At 50.0% G+C, this 16,583-nt stretch overlaps 1 protein-coding gene across 1 annotated transcript in view; it reads left to right on the forward strand.

Annotated features, from left to right (window-relative positions):
• PAX5 (paired box 5) overlaps positions 1 to 16,583 on the forward strand; it is a 183,447-nt gene that overhangs the window by 133,877 nt on the left and 32,987 nt on the right. Inside the window, exon 8 of the mRNA XM_035016298.1 lies at positions 12,518 to 12,619. Within this exon, the coding sequence (XP_034872189.1) occupies positions 12,518 to 12,619 (102 nt within the window). The remainder of the gene's footprint in view (positions 1 to 12,517; positions 12,620 to 16,583) is intronic.

The raw sequence follows: 16,583 nt of genomic DNA on the forward strand, positions 1-16,583 counted from the left end.
GCAGGAGATCTCCAAATGAAGTGAAACCAGAGTTCCAGCTTCTTTTCAAAATTAGCCAGAGCCCTGAGAGGAGGCAGAACTTACCTGAGGTCACACAGCAAGTCACCATTGCCCCCACTTGGGGTGTGCAGGTTTCCTGGGCATTAAGAGCCCCCAGTTGATGGCCTGGCCAGTTTGGGACTTCGCCTTTCACAGCCAGCTCCACCATATCCTTCATAGCTTGGGTCTTGTGTGTGGAGATCCCTCTCCTCAGGGCAGAAACTCTGGCCCAGGGCTGTCAAGGCGGGCAGACACACTCTGGCCATCGAGCCATAGCCAGCATCCTGCCCCCACCTCCCGTCTTGTTCCCAATAATTCATGCTTCTCAGTGGCTTTCTTTCTCTCACACAGTCAGGTAGATAGAGGGGGAGTTTGGTGGGTGCCTTGTGGTATTCAAAGTGAAGGGTTTTCACACTGTCAGGGTAATGAATTCTGTAAGGGTTTGAAGCAAGGGGCTGGGAGGATCTCTGTGTCATGTGTCTGGGAGTGACAACCCCAAGTGGTTAATTACTGCCACACAATGAGAACCGAGCTGGTAGCAAAATGAGGTAAGTTCATTATGAGCTAAATTTGAAGTTAATTGGATTCACATTTCCCCCCATTAGTGTACATAGAGCCTACCTAGAAATGGGCTGAATAAAAAATAAAAAGTTGCATCCAAGCAAAAAAAAAAAAAAAAAAAGGATAAATCAGGCCTGGTTATCTCATGGAGCTCATGATGAAAGGCTTTCCAAGATGTTGGTGAGCCTGGACCAAAGTTTCTTTCAGATGGTAAAACCTGTGACATTTGATTCTTTTCATCTTGGCAGACATTTTCTGAGCACCTGTTATGTGCTGAACCAGTACAGGGGAGGGAGGGACTCGAGTAGCTCTTGCTACCTGGGGACCTCCAGGCCAGAGGCAGAAAGAGGCCAAGTGCCCCGTATGTTGGGGAAATGAGAGGGCATCTGGTGCCAGAATGCCTGGGTGTGGGTATGGCTCCATTTCTTACTAGCAGTGGGACCTTGGGCAGGTACCTCATCTCTCTGTGTTTTAACTTCCACATCTGTAAAATGGGGATCATAATAGAATTTTTTTACCAAGTTTTTGAGGATTAAAGGAGTCAATATCTGTAAAACACCGAGAACAGTGTTTGGAACACTGCCTTGTGTTCCACCAGTGCCTGGGTGATGTAAGTGCTACAAAAATGTTAGCTGGAACAGCTGTGGGACCTTGGGGGGCACATCAACTGCTTGGAGCCTTCATTTCCTCATCTACAAAGTGGGGATAAGAACAGTACCCACCTTCTGGGGCTGTTGTGAATGTTGACTGAAATGAGGCACAGGAAGTGCCCAGCGCCTGACTCATAGGAACCTCTCGGGGAGCTGTTGCTCTGTTGGTTGACCAGTCACCAGAGTGGCCCAGATTCAAGGCAAAGGGCCACAGACCCCATTGCCCCCTGAGAAGGGTAGCAGAGAGTCTGCAGACATGGCAAGCATCATTGTTTCACTCCCAACAGATACCCTCTTTTCCTAATGGTAAAAGGAAGCGTGAGATTTGAATGATTGTATTACTTGCCAGAGGTCACACAGCTAGTAAGTGGTGGTGCCAAGATCTGAACCTTGGGAGGCCCACGTGACTCCCAAGTCCACCTCTCCTCCTTGCCCGCCTCCCTCTGCCGCCAGTCTCAGGAGTCCAGATTTGGCTCTGGAGGCAGCTGGGGGCAGAACAGGTACCGGGGGCTTCAGGCCCCCTCAAGCCCGACACACCCTCGGTGCTGGCTTGAGCCTCTCCTCCCTGGGGCTGGATCTGCCTTCTGGAGGTCACGTCCTCCACAGAGTCAGCCAGGGCTTGCCTCGCCCCACCCTCTCCCCAGAGGCATCCGGAGAGCTCACACCTTCCCTGCACTTCTTTGTATTTTGAGCATTCCAAAGTCAGGCACCTCCAGGATCCGTACTCTGCATTGGTCCCTTCCCTACCATTGTCTCCCTCCAAGGCTTTTTCCACTGGTCATTTAGAACCTAGACTTGAACTTCCCTAAGGGCTCTGGCCTGGAATTGTGTATGGCTCTGTGAGCTACTGCAGGGACTTGGGGAGGCCAGGAGGGTTCAGCTCCTGGGCTTCATTTGTGCCAGAGTGATGCCCACCAGCTCCTCATTCTTTTGTACAGCTGCACAGAACCCCACTGTGTGTACATGCCACAGTTTATTCACCTGTTTCTCTGCGTTTGCACATTTAGATATGGTTTCTAGGATTTTGCAGTTACAGATGATGTTGCAATAATTAACCTGTGTATATGCATTTTGTGTATTGCTGAAAGTATATGTATGTTCAAGGTAAATCCCTAGAAGTAGAATTGCTTGTTGAAAGGGTAGATGCACGTATAGTTTTGTTAGATACACAGCCTCCATATGGAGTTGTACCATTTTGCATTTAATTTGCATTTCTAGTATTATGTGTGAACTTGCACATCTCTTCAGTTTATCTCCCGCCTCCCTATATATTCTGGTGAGTTTTCTGTTCATGAACTTTGCCCATTTTTCTATGGGACTTTTGGTCTTTTCCCTTTCCTTCTTACAAGTTCTTGATACATAGGGATAGTAGCTATTGATTCCACTTTTTGGCTATTATGAATAATAGGGTGTTGAGCATTTGTGTATACATTTTTGTGTGGACACAGGTTTTCATATTTCTTGGGTGTATACGTAGGAGTGGAATTGCTGGGTCACATGGTGACTCTACACTGAACTTTCTGAGGTATTGCCAGGCTTTTCCAAATGGTTGCACAATTTTACATTCTCACCAGCAGTGTGTAAGGGTTCCAACTTTCCACATCTTTGGCCACTGCTTGTCATAACCTTTTCTGATTATTGCCATCCTAGTGGGTGTGATGTGGTGTCTCATGGTGGTTTTGCTCTGCATTTACTTGATAGCTAATGGTGTTGGATGTCTTTTCATGGACTTCTTGACCATTTGTGCATCTTTTTTATTCAGATGCTTTGCCCATTTTTAAATTGGGTTATTTTTCTTTTTATTATTGAGCTGTAAGAGTGCTTTATATATTCTAGATACAAGTCATTTATCAGATATATGACTTGCAAATATTTGTTCCCATTTTCTGGGTCATCTTTGTACCTTCTTGATGTCCTTTGAAGCACAGAAGTTTTTAATTTTTATAAAGTTCAATTAATCTGATTTTTCTATTGTTGTTTGTGTCATATCTAAGAAAGTACTGCTTAATCCGAGGTCATGAAAATTTATGCCTCTGTTTTCTTCTGTGAGTTTTATAGTTTTACTATACACTTAGGTCTTTGACCCACTTTGAGCTAATTTTTGTAGGTGGTAATGTGCATCTCTCTGGTTTTGAGTCATGGTTAGAAAGCCTCTCTCTGCAAATGAGAGAGGAATTCACCTGTGTTTTCTTCTGGTATTTGCATAGTTTATTTTTTACATTTAGATCTCAGATTCATTTGCAGTTTATTCTGGTATATAGTATGAAGAATCCGTCTATTTTATCTTTTTTAAAAATGGCTGTCCGGTCGTCCTAACACCATTATAATAAAAAGTCCATATTTGCTCAAGTGATTGGAGAGCCTACCTTTGTCATGTGTTAGATTTCCGTATGTAGTTGGGTCTATTTTTAGACTTTCAATTCTGTCCCATTGGTTTTCTGTCTATTCATGTGCTGGTATCACACTTGTAATTGTGAAGACTTTGTAGAATGTTTTAACATCTGGGAGGGCTTGTCTCCTTGAGGGGAACATTTTGAGTAACCCTTCAAGAATAGCATTTAACTAGAAGTCATGTGTCATGAGTTGAAGTCCCTGTTCTACTACTTACTCTACGACCTTAGGGCAGTCAAAGCTCATCTCTGAGCCTCGGTTTCCTCATTCATATAACAGGGCTAGGTTCCTTCCTTTCACAGTTGAAAAGAATGAGTTCTTTTGAACTAAGTCTATCTCTTCTGGGGAGCAGTCTTTGTCTTGACTAAAGTTCTGTCCATACAGAATGTCCATACATTGCTAATAGTGAATAAGGCCAAGTCTTGATTATTCTCTCTGGAAAGAGAGAGCAACACATGAATTGTCCAGGATGTACTTATGTGCCATTAATAGGAAGAATTATGCTAAGATCCTAAATCACTTATTTGCAAACACATTATATGCCATCAATAACATTCAGTGCCATTGCAAATGATATAAACCATTTCTTCCTTGGCAAAAAAAATGATATAAATACGTGTTTTGAAGTCATTAAATTCAGAAGCATTCATTCTGGTATCCCGTTGAGTCTAGAGGCCTGAGTTAGAGCTAAAAGGAGCAGTAACATCTTAGCTGTCTTGTGTTGGCCAGTTGTTAAAACCCCCAGCACTGGAGACGTGCCTGAAATGTGTTGGGGCGGGGACTGAGAAGGGGAAAGTGCCCATACACTCCAGAGTCACAGCATCCCCAGCTCAGTGCCAGGAGAGTCCTTTTAGGCATCAAAGCAAATGTGGGGTTTAAATTTACTCTGTGGGTTCCCACCAGATGGTGTCCATCCTCCACTTAGATTTGGACAGGTGTCCTTAGAAAGTCCCAGGCAGAGTATTCTCAAGCAGAGAATAATGATGAAAACAAGAACTGTTAACATTTATGAAGTTTAGTATCGATCAGCTATTGCCACAGTATCGCTGCTTAGCAAACCACCCCAAAGTTCAGGGCTTAAAACAACAATCACTTCTTCTTGTTCATGTACCTGGGGGTTGGCCGGGGGTTGGCTAATCAAAGCCAGGCTTGGCTCCATTTGTAGGCTGGGTCCGTCTCTGCTCCACATGTGTCCTTCCTCTTGGTAGCAGGCTAGCCAGAGCCCGTGCTCAGGGTGATGGTGCACATGCCCGAGGAGCTCAGCCCGCCACACCAGCATACCGTAAGCTGCTGCTCGCTGAGTGTCTGCTAACCTCCCATTGGCCAAAGCAAGGCACGTGGCTGAGCCCAAACCGAAGGGGCGAAGAAGCCCACTGCACCTCTAGGAGGCAGAGGTTTCTTTTTACTTTTTCATAAAACGAAATTTACCTGGCCTAAGGAAGTTTAATATGTTTTCTTCCCAAACGACATTTTTGGTGTTGGATTACCATTTCTTTTCCAAGACGACGGTTACCGCCGGGGGTTAAAGGGTTGGGGCCCGCAATCCAGTCTTCGGCAGGTGCTTGCTGTGGGCTGACACGGTGCCGCGCCATCCCCTCACGGTGCCCGTGGAAGACGCATGTTCCTCTTACCAGTGCAGGGTGGCACAGGGTGGTGGCGGTGCAGACTGGCCAGCCACCCTGGCTGGGGTTCAAACCTGGCTTCCTTACTAGCTGTGTGACTGGCAAGACACTTAAACTTTCTGTGCCTTGGTTTCCCCCTCAGTAAAATAGGGATCATAGGTAGCTCTCGAATAGGGTTATTATGGGAATAAATGAGTTTGGGTGTATCTGGCTCTCTGTTAGCCACTGTTTGCTCTAAATAAGGGTTGGCTACTATTATCCTCAGCTTATAGATGAGGACACGGAGGATCAGAATGGTTAAGAAATTCTCTCAAGGCCACACAACTAGTAAGTGGTAAAGCAAGGATCCAAGCCTGGGCAGACTGAATACTCTTTTTTTTTTTTTTTTAGATTTTATTTATTTATTTGAGAAAGAGAGAGAGACATGAGTTGGGGGGGGCAGTGTTGCGGCAGAGGGAGAGGGAGAAACAGACTCCTTGCTAAGCAGGGAACCTGACTAGGGGCTCGATCCCGGGACCGAGAGATCATGACCTGAGCCGAAGTCAGATGCTTAACCAACTGAGCCACCCAGGTATCCCCAGCCTGGATACTCTTAATTGCTGTGTTCTGCTACCTTCCTTTCTATATTGAGCCTCCCTGTGACTTCTCCACAAGATCTCATAAAGTTTATTGGGACTTTTGTAAGTTGTGAGGATTAAATGGAATAATGTTTCTGAACAGCCCACCCCAATTCCTGGCACAGAGTAGGGAGGGTTCTGGAGGCTGGAGATGTCACAGATACAGTCTGTCTTTCCCTTTGTTGCCCACCACAAGTGATAACTCAGACTTTCTGCTTTTGTGGCCAGTCCAAGGAAGGTAAATGTAGCCATAGGCCTTTGATTGTAGGGACATTTGCTGGATGAAATTGGAGCCATGGATAATGCAAAGGAATCCCCCAGCAACAGGGAACTCCGAGGTAGGGGTATTTGTAAGATAAATGTAGCCATTTTTCAGCTCCTCACTGTGCACGCTGCTGTCCTCATGGGCTGGGAGGAGGGACTGGGGATGGCATGAAGCCATGGCATGTTGGCCCAGTCCTGAACCCTTGCTGGAGCTGACCCAAGTCCCCACTGAGGCTAGAAGCTCAGAGAACTGCTTGCCATTGCCCTAAGGAGTATGGATTAGCCCTCTAGGCAGCAGCTCAGATTAGAGGATTGATTGTGGAGGTTCTAGAGCTGTGGGTGCAGTTGGATCTTAGGGTAGAACAATCTATTCAGAGCTAAACTATCCTTCATGTATATGCACACAGAGACCAGTATGAGCTTTGGGGACTCTTGGAGATCACTGAGCTAAGAGCTCTCTTTTAAATTTGGGAAAGACTAAGGCTCAGGGTGGAGTGGCTTGCCAGAGGTCCATGACAGTTCAGTAGCAAAACCGGTAAATGGGCCCTGGATGTTCTTTGTGCCCTGCTCCCCCACCGGTAGTTCTGAGCACTTGCTACCTGCCAGGCACAGTGCAGCCCCACCCCCATGGAGCACATAGTCTAGGTGGTCTGGCAGACTGAGGTTGGCGAGTTTCTTTCCAAAGGGGCACTGACAGCCGCTTTCTCTCCTGACTTCTGGCAGCCCGTCTTTGACCCCCACTCTCTCTTCCTTGCTCCAACCTGCTCCCCCCTTCCAGCTGCGAACCTGAGTAATTGACCTTCCTAGTTCTCCCTCCTCCCCTCCTTCGTAGCTTGTTATCTCCCACCCACACACCCACCCTCTACCGCCACCAAAGAAGCTCAGGCAGGAGCCCAGGCACCTGGGTTCAAATCCCAGCTCTGGGGCGCCTGGGTGGCTCAGTTGGTTAAGCGACTGCCTTCGGCTCAGGTCATGATCCCGGAGTCCCGGGATCGAGTCCCACATCTGGCTCCCGGCTCAGCGGGGAGCCTGCTTCTCCCTCTGACCCTATCCCCTCTCATGCTGTTTCTCTCTCTCTGTCAAATAAATAAAAATAAACAAAATCTTTAAAAAAAAATAAATAAATAAAAAAATAAAATAAAAATTAAAAAAAAAAAAAAAAATCCCAGCTCTGTTTCCTCCTAGCTGTGTGACCTTAGGCAAGTTATTTAACCTCTTCGTTCCTCAGTTCCTCGGGCATGGTGGTTGTTTGAACCTCATGGAGTTGTCAGGTTGATAAAACGAGTTAACGTATGTAAAAGAGTGTCTGGCACAAAGTAAGTGCTGTCTTATCATGACTGACATCTCCCCTAGCTCGTCTGTTCCCCTGGCACGATGCTCCCTATGCACTGGGACGGGGTGGGGAGCAGAGGGACCTGCAGTAGATGCCGGTGCCACAAAGACTTGAGGGGCCTAGAAGACACTTCGCAGAGGAGCAGGCTCTTGAGGGCAGAAGTTGGACACTGGATGCAGCGTGGAACTGATAGGAATGGGAGAAGGGCAGTTAGAAAGGGAACAGCTTGAGCAAAGGCGTGGGGATCGGAAAGGGTAGGGCAGGTTTGGGGAATGGCCCCGGGGGTGGGGCTAGTCAGGGTTGATGAGGCTGGAAAGCTCACAGGTTAGGGGCACAGACTGAGGAGGGCTTGGAAGCCAACCTGAAAAACCTGTACTTGATGGGAGAGGCGCTGGGGAGCTGCTCAATCTAGAACGATATTCATTCTAGACACCCATTCCAGCTGTCTCAACAAACCTTTTCACTGGTTCTGGTAGATGAGCTGGTTTTCCAGGCTCACGATATACCCAGCTCATGATAATTTCCCTCACTGCCAGTGTTTATCCCTCTTGGGTCTTTATCTTTTCTTCTTGTACTGGCTCAAACTTTTAGAACAGTTTTCAGTGATAACGGGTTTCCTTGACATGTTTTTTATTTTAATTCAGAATGTTTCAAGTATTTCACCAATTAAGTATGACGTTGACTTAAGATTTAAGATCAATACCAGATCAAAGAAGTGTACTTCAGTTCTTATTTACCAAGAGGTATTGTAAGGAATTAGTATTGAATTTTAGCCAATGCCTTTTCCATAGCTTTGATATAATCATATGGTTTTCAACTTTTGATACATTACTATGATTTCCCAGCCAGTGCTTTAATACTGAATCATCCTTGCATACCTGGAATCAACCTTATTTGTTCATGGTATATTGTTCTTTCTAATATTGTTTGATCAGTGAGACCGTAGATTTTTTTTTTTTTGCGTGGATATTAATAAATTGTGACACTAGCCTTTAATTTTCATTTTTGTACACCTTTGTTAAGTTTTCATATCAGGATTATGCTAGCTTGGAAAAAAATGAATTGGGAAGATTTTCTTTAGTTTTATATATCCTGGAACAGTTTAATAACAAAAGTATGTGTCCTTTGAAGATTTAAAAGAACTTGCCCCAAACAAAAAGAAATGAAACTTGCCTGAAAACTAAATGGACATCTTATTTTTAAAAATTATTTTAAGAAAGAACCTTTTCTATTTCTGCCGAAGTGATTGGGCTGTTTGTGTTTTCTCCTTCTCAACTTAATTTTGGTAATTCATGTTTTCCTAGAAAATTGTACCTTTTGCTAAGATGTCCATATGTATTAGTATAGAGCATCTTGGCAATTTTTTTTTAAGATTTTATTTATTTGATGGAGAGAGAGAGAGACAGTGAGAGAGGGAACACAAGCAGGGGGAGTGGGAGAGGGAGAAGCAGGCTTCCCGCCGAGCAGGGAACCCGATGCGGGGCTCAATCCCAGGACCCCGGGATCTGAGCCGAAGGCAGACGCTTAACCGACTGAGCCACCCAGGCAGCCCGCATCTTTGCATTTTTTAATATATTTTCCATGTCTCTGGTTGTATCTTCTCCTCATTCCTTTTATTTTTTTAAAGATTTTATTGATTTATTTGACAGAGAGAAACACAGAGAGAGAGGGAACACAAGCAGGGGGAGTGGGAGAGGGAGAAGCAGGCTTCTTGCCGAGCAGGGAGCCCGATGCGGCTCTATCCCAGGACCCTGGGATCATGACCTGAGCTGAAGGCAGACGCTTAATGACTGAGCCACCCAGGCGCCCCTTCTCCTCATTCCTTATTTTGATATTTGTGTCTTCTTTTTTGGATCTTGCCCTAGGTTTGTCTGTCTTATTGGTCTTTTCCAGTAACAATTCTTGGGTGCATTTATTGTTCTGTGTGCTTTTCTCTGTTTCCTAATTCTTTATCTTCTGCTTTTTCTTTATCAATTCCTTCCTCCTCCTTTCCTTAGGTTCATTTTATTACTTTTTTTTTTAGAGGGGCGGGAGGGGCAGAAGGAGAGGGAGAATCTTAGGCAGGCTCCATGGCCAGCATGGAGCCCGATGTGGGGCTTGATCTCAAGACCCTGAGATCATGACCTGAGCCGAAATCCAGAGTCGGATGCTTAACCGGCTGAGCCACCCAGCCACCTCATTTTATTACTTTTTTAATCTGGCTTCTTGAGTTGGGTGCTTTGGTGAGGCACTGTATTTTCTGCTTAAGGGATCAAGGTTTTAAAGCATATGTAACACTGGCAGAAACTGTTGGGGTTCTGACCAAAGGCACAGCTTCTTGTTGAAGAAAGAATGCAGTCCCAGGAGGCAGGAGAGCTGCATTCCAGTCCCAGGCTTGCCTCCAGTCGACTGAGTGTCCCTGGGCAAGCCCCTTCTCTTCCCACGACCCTCTTTCCCATCTCAGGCAACCAGATGTGGATCTTGTGAGGCTTGGCCCCCATGTGCTCCCTGCACCAGGCAGCCTCCTATCAGGATAATGCCATCTGTCTTTCAGGAGGCAGATTTGGCCTCTCTCTGATGTGGTCCTGGCTCCTACCCCTACACATATATCCACAAAAACTGCGTAGTTGAATTTTCTTCTGCACGACAGAGCCGATAAGCAATGGTCATGGTGTGGCCTGAAGGCAAGGCTCAGCCTGGGTGACGTAGAGCCTCTGGATTCACCATCAGACGCCCCGCCAGGTGTATGTGCGTGGCAGTGGAGCGGAATGGCTAAACACGTGACCTCTGTCACTGCATTTGTGGTTTGTCGTCTTCACCAGGGGCGTGAGCCTGGGGATGGTGCTGGGGCTGGAGCTCCACAGCCCATCAGAACAGCTCCCGCCACGACTGCTTTCTCTGCATGTCTCACAGTCTGGCCCCTGGCATTTTGATCTTGTACCAGCTAGCCTGACACGTAGGCTCACTCCGCTTCCTCAGATACCTTCTCAGCAGCCCTCGGGTCACCAAATCCCTGTGACCGTGTGCAGAGGGCTCCGTGTTGGGTGTGAGTGCTCTTCCCACCCCCGCCAGGATGCTGCTTGAGGCAGAGGAGGGTCCTGGGCTGATGTTAGGAAACCCGAGCTCGTTGCTCCCCACCCACCATGGGTCTCAGCTTTGCCATCTGCAGAATGGCGACAGGGCTGGTCCAGAAAAGCTTCAAGGGCCCTCCCTTCACTGATTCTTGACCACGAGTGGAGGGAATTTTATGAGCTCCCGAGAGATCAGGGGCCCTGTTGGAACCACTTCTTTCATTCACTTAACAAAGATCTGCAGGCCTCTGCCATTCTGACGTTGGGTGCAAAGACGTGACCCTGGAGACAGGAGCTGCCCTAGGGGGCTATAAGCGCGGGGTCAGAGGAGGATGAGAGAGGGAGGCATACAAGGGCTGGGGAGAAAACCTCCTTAAATGACCTTTATTAGAATTGGTCAGTTCCACCGATTCCAGTTTTTTGTTTAATGTCAGCTCTTGTGGGGGCTCAGAGGTAGTTCATTTGCTCCCCTTCCAATGCCCCATGTGAAGACACACGAGCAATGCTTGTTGCAAGCTGGGATGCCCAGTCTAAAGGCAGGGAGGTGGTGAGCAAGGTCAGGGGAGGCCACATGCCTTCTGTTCCATAAGGTTCTGGAAGGTAAGCAGAACCCTGTGAAATGAGGCAGCCTTTGGCTGTTGGCTGGACAGTCTTTGAAGGACTGGCACTAGAAAGGCTGTTGGTTTATCTGGGGAACGTTCACGGCCCATACCGTGTGCTGGCTTGGATTCTTTGGGGAGTGTTGATCAGAGGTGGTCTCTCTCCTTGGGCCACCTGCTAATGGGCTGAGCTCAGAGTCGTCTACCTGTGGTAGGGCCTGCACCAAGTCGCTGGGCTCCAGGAGTCCTTCCTGGGACTTGGCCTGGCTCTTCATGGTCAGGAGCTGCCCCCACCCAGTCTCCAGTGTCCATAATCAGAGGAGGTCAAGGTTCCACTTTCCCTCCCTTGTCCTAAGGCCACCTCATTTCCCTCCTGCCTCCCAGGATGGCTGAAGCAGGTGTATCTCCTTCTTCCAGGAGCAATTGGCAATCCCACCCGTAGGGCGGGGTCTTGTCCTCAGGGCCCACCACCTAATCACTGAACAGTCGGATTGCCCAAGATCTGGGTTCCTGAGCCCCGAACACCCTGTTACATACACGTAACTGGTGGTGCTTGAAAGGGCCGGAGCTCTGCTTTATCCCTAAGAGGCGGCCAAAGCTCAGTGCCATCTCCCTTACAGAGTTCTGCTACCTGGGCTTTCTTCCACACAGCATGAAACCCAGCATGCTTGGACACCCCATTCGTTCTGCCCTTACTCGGGACCCACCAGGTGCCAAGCCCTGTGGTGGATGAATGAGGTGTCCCCCCTGCCCTCCAGGAGCCGGCAGCCTGCAAAGAGGTGAACACATACCCACCAGAATGTCTGCCCCCCAATGGCCGAGGCCTTAATCTCCACGTCCCAGTGCCCAGAACAGTGTCAGGTGTGAGGAGGTACACTTCCTGCACCTTTGTCGAGTGAATGGCGAGCTAGGGCAAAGGAGGAAGGACTGAATAAGGACCAGACCCACAGCTGAGGGTCTGAGGAGGAGGAGGAGGAGGGAGGTGTTGGAGCAGGCCTTCGCGGGCGCGGGGTGTTGGGCTGCCTGCAGCTGGAGGAGAGGGTGCGTGGCGCAGAGGCGCGGCAGAAGCAAAGGTGTGGACGGGGAGAAGTCCAAGTCCCCCTTCAGCTCTCGCGGGGTGAGCTGGCCGGAGCTCCGTTTTCCCAGGGAAGCAGCAGAGCTGTCCCGGGTCCCTGCTGAGTGGAGCCAGGGTGGCCGGAGGGCTGTGTGTCTGTGCGTGTGTGTGTGCGCGCGTGCGCACGTGTCTGCATGTGTGAGTGACGGGCGGGGGGCGGGGGCACCCTGGCGCTCAGCGCCCAGACGTGACAAATGTGCAGATGTCCCGGGAGCTGTGGACATGAGCGCTGGCCACGGAGACACTCACCCCGTGATTTGTTGCTTTGATTCCTCAGGCCGTGACTTGGCGAGCACGACCCTCCCCGGGTACCCTCCGCACGTCCCCCCCGCCGGACAGGGCAGCTACTCGGCACCGACGCTGACAGGGATGGTGCCTGGTGAGTTTGCGCTGTTGGCGTCTCCACAGCAGGCAGCGGACGGGGTTTCGGGGGGGGCTTCCCCCCAAACAGCCCGGGTGACCTCTACGCTTCTGAGAAGCGGACCTGAATAAATCAGGCAGAGGTCTGCACTCTCAGCCTCTCTCTCTGCAGCTGGGCCTTCAGTGGGGCCGGCAGTGAACTCGGGAAGGGGGTGGGGACTGTCACTCAAACAGCCCCTTGGTGGCCACACAGATAGTCTGAACACAGAGGGGTGCGGAACCTGGCCAAAGGTTGCCCAGCCAGTGCTCAGTCGGGGTCCTCCTCCATCCTCCCCCACGCAGTTTGTGCGAGGTGAATACCAGGAGGCTTCCCTCCGCGACCCCCAGGGGCTCTCAGCAGCCTTACTCCTTGGGGTTGAGGACCATGTGCTCAGGACAGAGAGGATGTTGGCAGGTGGGTTGGTGACTTGATTGGAGCTGAATACCCCGTGGCCACGGAAGGAAACCTTATCCCCTCGCGCCAGCGATGGGTCTGTTTCTTTAAAGACATTTAGAAAGGAGGCCGCCCTGTTCCTTCCACTGTAGGATCGGGTGGGGAAAGACATCACATCATCCTGGTGCTGGCTGGCTGTGTCCTCAGGGCATGAGCATAGCAGGAAACCCAAAGTATCATTTTTTGAAAGATGTTTAAAAAAATCAGGGGGAAAATCAGGACTGGGTTGGATGTGGTTACACTTCTTTTATTCTTTTAAGGGTTAGTATTGTTTCTTGTTCTGAGTCATTTACCTGGTGCCCGAGCCCCTCTTTCTAGCCCACCCTAGGGGTCCTGCCTAAGTAACCACATGCCTCTGCCAGCCTCCTCTGCAGTCCGTGTCATGGGCGTGGCACCCCAGGCTGAGGACTGGTGGGGGATGGGCAGAACTGAACGTGAGATGGGGTGTTCCCACGTCCGTGTGAGGCCCCACAGAATGATGAGCCAAGCCAGGGGCGGGAAGGGACGCAGGGCGAATCCTAGCCTGGCTGGGCTTTCCCCACGCAGCCAGGTCCTGGCACAGATGCCAAGGAGTCCCAGAATTCTAAATTCACTCCTGGCCTTCCCGGTTGTTAACAAAGATGTATTTAACAAGGTAGGAGGACAGAGCATATTTCATTTAACGGTTTGTTAGCTTGATTTATGACTTTTAAATATGAGACATATGGGAAATGGCCTCTGTGTGTACTCGTGCCCTGGGCCTCGCCAGGGCCAGGGAGGCCTGCCAGGTTCACACCTGCAAAGAGCCTTTGCCTCTCTGCTGGGGGGGGATGGGCTCATGGCAGAGCGTCGGGAAATACTGTGCACAAGGCCAACAGAGGTGGGGGGACCCAGACTCCTTCCCGCCCCTACTCTCAGGAGATGGAGCCCAAGTCCTGCCCACTCACGGCCCCTCACGCTTCCGTAGCACTTTATAAAAGGCAAAGTGCTTTCCCGGGAGCCCTTTATAGTTCCAACCCTGTGAGGTGGGCTGGGTAGGAATCAAATCCCCATTTTCCAAAAGGGGAAGCTGAAACTCAGAGCAGTTGGGGAATCGCCCAAGGCTGCCCAGCCTGCAGGGGGCAGGGCTTGAGTCTGGGGCTTTGCCCAGCAGTTCGGGCTCCTTCCTCCGTACTCCGCTGCCTCTGTGTGCTCTCATTTCATCAACACAAGCTTCTGCCGGATGGCAGGGGCCCAGGCAGCTGCCCCAGGCCCTCTCCCAAGGGCACACTGTCCGGTAAGGCTGAGGCCACCAGCTGGCCCCGCCGTCTCCCCACCGCAGACCCCAAAGAGGCCAAGTCTTGAGAAGCAGCTGAGCTTTCTTGAGTTTATCCAAACAGAGTCTGCCCCGGCCCCCGTGATTTCTCCAGGCCTAATTACTAGGCTCAAGATACAAATGGCCGTGGGCCTGGCAGACACCCCAGTGGGAACCAACGACGGTTCCTCGCCCATTAACAGCAGCCGCAGGAATCACAGGCCTGAACAAAGGTCCAGTCTGACCAAACCAGCGGCGGGACCGGTCCTAGCATGGGGCATGATCAGTCAGTCCCCTGGCACAGAGGGACGGTACGCCATGTGGAGGGAGGAACACAAGCATCTTGGCGGGGAGCCCAGGTCTGCCTCCCACTCTCTCCCTTTCTTCTCCGTTTGCTTTCTCTTCTCATACACCCCTGCGACTCATTCCCTTCCAGACCCAGTGTCAGGGCTGGGACCCCATGCTCAGGGGTTCCTGTTCCTTAGTGTCCAAACTGTGTCACATCTTTGGGATTCTGTTTCCAACATGATCATCAAACCTATTTTTGGAATGGCTTCATGGGGGCAGTGCTGACCCACAGGCACGGTCTTCGCTGAACTCCCTCAGGACTGGCACACAGCACAGGGGGCCCCCTTACGGCATGGCGGGTCTTGGGCCACCTAATCTGGCCTCAACCTGCCTTTCTGGCCAGCTCGCCCAGCTCGTCCCTCCCCGTGACCGCCCACTGGTTCCTCGCACACTTCACAGGCGCATCCATCAGTGTAACTCCCATCTGTGCCCTTGGTTTCTGCTACTTCCTTCCCCTGTCTGTTGGGATCCAGCTTTACCCTTCAGGCTACGTGGAAATATCACCTGCTCCGGGAAGCCTTCCAGTTTGGCCCTCCCCGGGGGGATGCTTGATACTTGGCTTTGTTACACCCCATGGCCCAGCCTGTGTGTGGCCCAGTTAGCTGTGCCGCTGAATGGTGGGTCGTAAAGGCCAGGCCCTCTGCTTTGTCTTCTGTAGCCCTCACAGTCCCTAGCACAGAATAGGTCCTTCTGTGTGCTGTGGCTGAGGGAGGGAGGCAGGGAAAGTTAAATGGAACTGTGCATTAGTTCCTGTGACTGTCTCGCAGTCCTGGGGCCCAGGGCTGTGCTCCCTCTGGGGGCTCTAGGGAGAGATCCATTCCTGTGGGTCCTGGTGTTCCCTGCAAGTCTCTGTTCTACCTTCACAGCACGAAGGGGGTCACGTCTCCTTCTCCCTTGTAAGGATACACAGGACTGCATTTAGGGCCCAGCTGGATAATCCAGGATACTCTTCCCATTTTAAAATCCTTAATTACATCAGGGTGCCTGGGTGGCTCAGTCCTTAAGCGTCTGCCTTCGGCTCAGGTCATGGTCCCAGGGTCCTGGGATCGAGCCCTGCGTCGGGCTCCCTGCTCCGCGGGAAGCCTGCTTCTCCCTCTCCCACTCCACCCACTTGTGTTCCCTCTCTCTTGCTGTCTCTCTCTGTCAAAATGAATGGGTAGGGTCTTTAAAAAAAAAAAAATCTTAATTACATCTATAAAGGGAACCCCCCCACACACGCTCCTCCCTCCCTTTTTTTTGGTCCATAGAAGTAACATTCACAAGTTCCAGGGATTAGAGCATGGATATACCACCATCTATTTGAGGATTTCCACTTTGTTCAGATTTCTGACTCATAATCTCATGGGCTTCTGAATCTGGGAGGCATTCATTCAGTTGTGGCCATGCTGAAGGGGATGCCATTTCACAGACCCCCAGGGGCATGTTGGTAGAGTTTGGAGAAACAAACTGAGCAAGGCTTTAGGAGATTGTTTATCCTTCTTTTGTCTGAGGCTGTGACGTGGTAATTGTCTGTTTCACTATATGGAACAGTCCGCCTGCCTCCCCTAGCTGTGAATCCAGAGGGAGACTGACATCTTCTGAGTTGTTTTTCCATGCTAGGTTTTAGGAAATTTGGCTGCCCCCTCTTCTTTCAAGGGAAGACTTTCAGGTGTAAGGTTTGCTTGTAGACACATTGAGGAGGGACTGCCCAAGTGTAGTTGAACTTTTGGCCCTGAAAAAAAAAAATAGGCATCCCATTTTTCCATATTAAATTCTAGCTTGTCGGCTTGGACTCTGTATTTTCCATCCTGATTCTGCCATCGGGGTGCTGTCTGATGTTTCCGGCTCCAGGGTGTTCCCAGGTCTGCAAAATGGGGCTTCTTGGTCTTC

This window comes from Mirounga leonina, unplaced genomic scaffold (genome assembly GCF_011800145.1).
Source record: "Mirounga leonina isolate KUSES-001 unplaced genomic scaffold, KU_Mleo_1.0 Mir_170, whole genome shotgun sequence".
NCBI classification, from domain to species: Eukaryota; Metazoa; Chordata; class Mammalia; order Carnivora; family Phocidae; genus Mirounga; species Mirounga leonina.